General features: G+C 42.7%; 1 protein-coding gene across 1 annotated transcript in view; it reads right to left on the bottom strand.

Annotated features, from left to right (window-relative positions):
* Positions 1-1,815: 1,815 nt before the first annotated feature.
* LOC144889543 (uncharacterized) overlaps positions 1,816-7,474 on the bottom strand; it is a 29,970-nt gene continuing 24,311 nt past the window's right edge. Inside the window, exon 2 of the mRNA XM_078770190.1 lies at positions 1,816-5,537. Within this exon, the coding sequence (XP_078626316.1) occupies positions 4,521-5,534 (1,014 nt within the window). The 5' untranslated portion in view covers positions 5,535-5,537 and the 3' untranslated portion in view covers positions 1,816-4,520. The remainder of the gene's footprint in view (positions 5,538-7,474) is intronic.

The following is a 7,474-nucleotide window of genomic DNA, read 5'->3' as shown; positions in this document are numbered from 1 at the left end:
TGTGTGGAGATGGGAGAAACTACCAGAAGGACAACCATCACTGCAACACTCCACCGATTTGGGCTTTATGGCAGAGTGGGAATAGGGAAGCCAAACAGTTCAATCCTGGTTTCATCAGACCACAGAATCTTGTTTCTCACAGTCTGAGAGTCCTTTAGGTGCTTTTTTGCAAACTCCAAGCGGGCTTTCATGTGTCTTTCACTGCGGGGAGGCTTCCGCCTGACCACTCTGCCATAAAGCCCAGGTCGGTGGAGTGTTGCAGTGATGGTTGTCCTTCTGGAAGTTTCTCCCATCTCCACACAGGATCTCTGGAGCTCAGCCAGAGTGACCATCGGGTTCTTGGTCACCTCTCTTACCAAGGGCCTTCTCCCCCTATTGCTCAGTTTGGCAGGGCGTCCAGCTCTAGGAAGAGTCCTGATTGTTCCAAACTTTTTCCATTTAAGAATTATGGAGGCCACTGTGCTCTTGGGAACCTTCAATGCAGCAGAGATTTTTGGTAGGCTTCCCCAGATCTGTGCCTCGACATAATCCTGTCTCTGAGCTCTGCAGGCAGTTCCTCTGACCTCATGCCTTGGTTTTTGCTCTGATATGCATTGTCAGCTGTGAGACCTTATATAGACAGGTGTGTGCCTTTCCAAATCATGTCCAATCAATTGAATTTACCACAGGTGGACTCCAATCAAGGTGTAGAAACATCTCAAAGATGATCAAGAGAAAGGGGGGGCACCCGAGCTAAATTTCAAGTGTGAATGTGAAAGTGTGAAAGTGGAGCAAGCAAAGGGTATGAATACTTATGTCAATGTGATATTTCAGTTTTTTCTTTTTAATAAATTTTTTTTAATTTCTAAAATCCTGTTTTCTCTTTGTCATTATGGGGTATTGATTGTAGATTGATGAGGGAAAAAATGAATTTGAACGATTTCAGCATAAGGCTGCAACATAACAAAATGTGAAAAAAGTGAAGGGATCTGAATACTTTCTGAATGCACTATATATATGTATGTATATGTAGATATATAGTTCCTGCCTTCATAACCTCCCAACTGAAACATGAAACAGCTAATTGGGGGCTAAACTCCTTTCAGGATTTACTTCCTCAGCTGGCTTATTATTGAATTATAGAAGCTGGAAATCTTGCATTAATGATCGAGTTCATCAACTGAAAAGGGATGGGGGTTAAAACTTCCGCCATGGTTGCATATGTAAAAATACATCTATGCTCCAAACTTGTTTGTCGTAAACTGTAAAAACTCGGATGTGCTGGGGAGCAAACTCACACCATCTCCTGTGACTCCTCATGATGTCGGATAATCTCGATCAAACTAGATACATTTTATTTTGGGGGTTGGTTGGGGGGAATTGGAGTCTGTAGAAGTTATTGTAAGAGATGAGTGAGTCATTGATTAGTCTGGAGATTGAAAAGTGCAACCTCTGAATGCAGCGTGGTCTTCTGGTCATTTGGCAAGATTGGTGCCCAAAGTGTAAGCCATGGGAGGTTAACAGCAGCATCATGTTCAGTCACGTGAAAAAGTAAGGACACCCCATGTAAAGTTTTGACTTTTTCAACATATTTCAACATACAGCTATTTGATCCTCATTTCAACAATATTGATAGATAAAGGTGATATAATATAACAAATATCATGAAACATTTACATTTTGAAGTCCATTGTATAATTTTAATAAACATAAATGCAAATTTCACATGTGGAAAAAGTAAGCACACCCTTGGCTCTAATAGGTGGTATTTCCCCCCTTTGGCAGAAACAACCTCAAGTCGGCGTGTCTTATAACTGTCCACCAGTCTCTGACATCGACTGGGAGAAATTTTTGCCCGCTCCTCCATGCAGAATTCTTTCAGCTGTGCGATGTTTGAGGGGTTTCTTGCATGCACAGCTCGTTTCAAATCCCCCCACAACATCTTGATGGGATTTAGATCTGGACTTTGACTTGGCCATTCCAGCACCCTCCAATTCTTTCTTTTCAGCCATTCCTTGGTGGATTTACTGGTATGTTTAGGTTCATTGTCATGTTGCAAGGTCCACATTCGGTTGAGCTTCAACTTTCAGACAGATGGCCTCACATTATCCTCAAGCACCCTCTGGTACAATGAAGAATTCATAGTGGATTCCATGATGGTGAGCTGCCCAGGCCCTGATGCAGCAAAGCTGCCCAAACCATAATATTTCCACCACCGTGCTTTACAGTTGGTATCAGGTTCTAGTGGTCAAATGCTGTCTTTGGTTTTCGCCAAACTTGTCTTCTGGTACTGTGGCCAAATAGCTCTACCTTTGACTCATCTGTCCAGGGCACATTGTTCCAGAAGTGCTGGTCTTTGCCCAGGTGTTCATTGGCAAACTTTCGTCTTGCCCTGATGTTCTTTATGGACATCAAAGGTTTCCTCTTGGCACACCTCCCATGTAGATCAAATTTGTGCAGCCTCTTTCTCAGGGTAGACTCTTGCACTTTGACATCAACAGTGGCAAGAGCTGCCTGTAGGTCCCGTGATGACATTCTGGGGTTCTTCGAGATTTATTTCAGCATCTTGCGGTCTGCTCTCGGGCTGAACTTGCTGGGGCGGCCTGGCCTGAACAAGTTGGCAGTTGTTTGGAATCTTCTCCACTTGTAGATGATCTTCCGGACAGTCGAATGATTGATTTCAAATTGTTTGGAAATCTTTTTAAATCCCTTCCCAGTCTCGTACGCATCTATAACCCTCTTTCTGAAGGCCTCAGAGAGCTCTTTTGATCTAGGCATGGTGATGCCGCACACTTCAACAACAAAGAGCAAACCAAACTAAATGTCTGAGGTTTAAATAAGACAGGTTCCTCCAAGATCCTCTCTAACGATGTTCTAATCATTTGCACCTGAGCTGGTGCACCTCATTCTAATTTTAGGTATTTGAAGTCGTGATAAATGTATAGTAAGGGCATTTTATGAGATATTTCACAAATCTGTTAACTAAATTGTTACCAAAAAATTTCTTCACCAATATGTTTGTAAAGGTGTGTAATAACATGTGTTAAAATGTTGAAGTTCAACTCCCGTGGGAAACCCAGAAAAAAAGCTGTTGAATTCAGGTACCGAAAAATATTTTCGAGAATTTTTATTTTTTTTAATCGGCCCTTAAGTAACTTATGAGGGGTCAAATAAGGGTTTTTCATGATTCTGAGTTGATTGTTAACATTTATATTTTCACTTTTACATTTACACACAAAGTAGCTTTTATTTCACATACATATATAATACTCAAGAGTTTTTTCTCATTCACAATGTCAGAAGTTTCAACAGTCATTGTCTGTGTCTTCTTCAGACTCAACAACATCATGACTGCAGTTTCTGCATGTAATGCCATTACAGACTCCACAGGCCGAGATGCACGTGACCCCAACCTTGGAATGACGGGTAGATTTGCCTGCTTTATTATATTCACAGCCTTCAGCCAAATCGGAAGATCAAAGGTCACTATAGCGACCCCAGCGCGCCGTATGCACTCTTTCAGAGTGGTGAAGATGGTGTTGAGGTCATAAGGGTCTCCTTCAATAACTGGGATGAACTCGATCTGTGTGCTCTGCTTTGCATCATTAGCATGGATTCTCTTCATCCAGCCATTCCAGTTGGAGTGTGGGAACTCAAGATCGTTGGCTTTGATCACCCACCCCGCTGCCCAGAGTGTGTCACCTGGAGTGAGGAGTGGCTGATCATGAGCCAGGGAGGAGGAAAGCTCAGCGAGGGGGAGAAACATGATCGCGTTCGTTCCTATCTGTTTCCTGTTCGTAAATGGAATAATCTTTACTTCAGTTCCTCTCAGGATCTTAGCTTTGTCGAGTGCCTTCAACTTCACCCGGGGGAAAGCTGCTATTGTCTGTGGATCTGGCAAAGGTGGTGCCGGAGAGGTGACTTCGATCCAACCCATTGAGTGAAAGGGAGTGTTTCCGTGAATAGAGACAATGTTTAAATCTATATTGTCTCCAACAAACTGAGTGACTGCATTGTTTGTTTCCCCAACCTCCATAAAGACCACCTGATCATTACTTGACAATTCACTTTCACTGGCTGGAACTTTGGCTGTCATCACTGATTGATCCTCAAGCGCAGCATCAACCGCAACCTCATCATTGATCTGTTCATCGGTTTCCTCCACAATGGTGTCAAGAGTGCCAGAAGTATCTGGAACATCATCTCCACTCCGACTATTAAGGAAGCAGTATTTGTAGTTTTGTGTCTCCGTGTAAGACTCAGTGTATCCCAGCCGGTGGAACTTGTTGAGCATCCATTTTGACCCAAATCTATGATGAAGTTGTATGGCAAGCCCCATTTGGTGTGGCAATACTCCAGACCGAGGTCGACAGGCCTTAATAAAATTCTGCCCCCAAACGGCAACTCTTTCGTCTGTCTTGACAATCGGTCTCAAGAACATCTGAAGGCTTGCAGGAACAAGTGTCAGCTGACTATCGATGTCAGTCATACTGTGTGTGGTGGGGTATGACTTTGGACCTAAATCAATCAAGGCAATATCATTAGATATTGAGTGCCGTCTTTATGATCTGAGTCTTCTCATCTCCATGGTCAAGATTAGCATGATGCGCTCGCAGAATATTGTCGGTGCCATCTTTGAGACAGAGTACATCTGCCCTTCTTTCCTGTGTTGTGAAATACAAGGTGTCTTCGTATTTCTCTAGAAGTTTTATCTTTAGCCAATGCTTTGAATAAGAAAGGCTCTTCTCTGGTGACTGATCAAACTCCTGCAGCTTTTCATGGACTTGGTCCATGTTCATTACCCCATGCTCTAATTCTGAGTCTAACCATTCGCAGAATTCAATAAAAACTGCCTCTCGCTCCTCATCAATACTCCTCTGTCCTCTCTTCCTTTTTCCTTCCTCATCAGTCTTGGACAAACTGTCACCTCTCGCAAACATAAGTTTGCATCGCAAATGGTACAGTGTTTCTTCTGCTACCAAGTCGTTGATCCCTTCCAGGCGTCCAGTGACTTCAGTGCCCCAGTCATCCCCGCGACTCCGTGCTGTCTTCAGCAAGCTTGCCTTCAGTGTATCTGCAGTGAAATTATCTGGCACTCTGTATTTCTTTCTAGCTTGTGCTGGATTATTTTTGTAGAGCTGGGCTGGTTGGTTGCAAAGAATGCATACATCCTTATACAGGAGGTCAACTGACTGTGATCTTCTAGAACTGCCGCCAGTTGATGAACTGAACTCACAAGTAGTGCGTCTTCTCTTCAACTTTGATGACTCTTTCTCTGCCTTTGATGCTTGAGCTGACTTCTTGGTGGTTGCAACAAAGTTGTTGTACAGATCATTTTTACACTTCTGGTGGTACCTCCGTTTTCCTTCCTTTTGAGCCTCCTTCATACGTTCCACAACAGTAACATTTTCGACAGTTTCTGCTTGTTTCAATAAAGTTGAGTATCCCTTTGGAGTTGCCTGTATGAGCCTTTCAGCTGGTGTATCCGAGCGTGCACAGATGAAGCAATTGAGCACAGGTGGAGTAACGTCTTCATCCATATTGCTAGACTCCATGTCCTGCAAAGTAGAAAATGAGATATATTTAGAAATTATTTTTCCACAAAGGAGTGTCTGTGGTGAAATATAAATGTTAACAATCAACTCAGAATCATGAAAAACCCTTATTTGACCCCTCATAAGTTACTTAAGGGCCGATTTAAAAAAATAAAAATTCTCGAAAATAATTTTTCGGTACCCGAATTCAACAGCTTTTTTTCTGGGTTTCCCACGGGAGTTGACCTTCAACATTTTAACACATGTTATTACACACCTTTACAAACATATTGGTGAAGAAATTTTTTGGTAACAATTTAGTTAACAGATTTTCATATGTTTCCCTTACTAGTAGGGGTGTACTGACTTTTTCCACATGCGAAATTTGCATTTATGTTTATTTAAATTATACAATGGACTACAAAATGTAAATGTTTCATGATATTTGTTATATTATATCACCTTTATCTATCAATATTGTTGAAATGAACATCAAATAGCTGTATGTTGAAATATGTTGAAAAAGTCAAAACTTTACATGGGGGGTACTTACTTTTTCACGTGACTGTAGTTGTCCAAAATATGTAAAAAATAAAATTTAAAAAAACCTACAAATCACGTGCTTCCTTTTTCGGATCACCTTCTGACGTTGTGGTATACCCTTTCTAGTATCAGCAAATCTATTATCAGAATTTGGGGAAAAAAAAAAAAAAGGCCTTTGTTTTACTCATGCTGGTGTTGTCGTTCATGGAAGAGAAGGAAGATCGGGAACAAAATGGGGAAAATGGTAAAACAGTGGGATGATGACAAACACACAACCGTAGCACAAGGAGACGAGTTGTCGGAGAAGCTTTAGAAGAGGGTCTCAATGTGTGTGGTCAAGCTCAGTATGACAGACTCAGGAACTCAGGAAGAGGGTTCCACAAATGAGAAAAGACGGTAGGTGAGAGTTGTGTTTTGACTTGAGAGAGGTAACAACGTAAAGGTTTCTGCCTTGTCCTGCCTGTGACCTGGATGGAGCTTAGAGTGGGTTGAGATGGTGAGAGGGAAAGTGGAGCAAGACCGGAATGGAGTCGTTAAAAAATAAAAATAAAAAGGGACACCAATCTGCCTATGGTGCGCAAGAAGCAGACCCTGGGATTCAGTTTCATGATAGGAGATTCCAATGACATGGAGGCTGGAAAGTGCTGGATTCTGTGGTCTAGAGGAGGGTTAAGGGGGTGGCAAGAAGCAGTAACATCAGTCCACAGTGAAGAGCCATATTCCGGTTCAAATGGTTCTAAACTGAGGACGATAGAAGGAAGGACTTGGCTGTGCGGAAAGTGCCAAGATAGATGGAGACCGACTTTGGTGACCAGCTTGGGGATATCATCTGCCCAACACAGGTTGCAGCTGATAGTGAGGCCCAGGAGTTCTGGAGGCTGTGTTCCCGCATCCCAGCCACGGATATATCTTGTGGGATTTGACCGCCGGTCTGTATACAGATGGCAAAGTGAGAATATGAGTATTTTTTTTACAGTGAAAGATGCGTTCCAGGTAGACAGACAACCAGTCCCTTATTTCACCAGATATTGGCACTGAGGGATACTATTGCGGCCTGCATGGTGGATTGGAGCAGACTTATCCTGCACAGAGTGCGTCATCTACAAGGTGATATAATGGATTTCCTAGCGTCGAATACATGCCAATTATGTACATGGAGAACAGGATTTGTCCCAGAACACTAACCTGAGGTACAGCAGCCTCCGGAAGAAAAGCATGGGATAGATTTCCATCCAAAGCAACCACTGCTTTCGGCACACGGGAAATATGATAGGTAGTCGAAGAGGGATCTCTGGATACCATTAGCAGACAGTTTGGAAATCAGAACAGGATGCCAGGCAGATTCCATTGGATGGGAGATGTCCAATGATATAGCCCTGACCTCTTGTTCCATATTGAAGGCATCCATTGCCAAAGCA

This window comes from Myxine glutinosa, chromosome 1, assembly GCF_964187855.1.
Source record: "Myxine glutinosa chromosome 1, kmMyxGlut1.1, whole genome shotgun sequence".
NCBI classification, from domain to species: domain Eukaryota; kingdom Metazoa; phylum Chordata; class Myxini; order Myxiniformes; family Myxinidae; genus Myxine; species Myxine glutinosa.
Note: the sequence above shows the minus strand (reverse complement) of the source record. Positions and strands in the feature narration are given on the sequence as shown.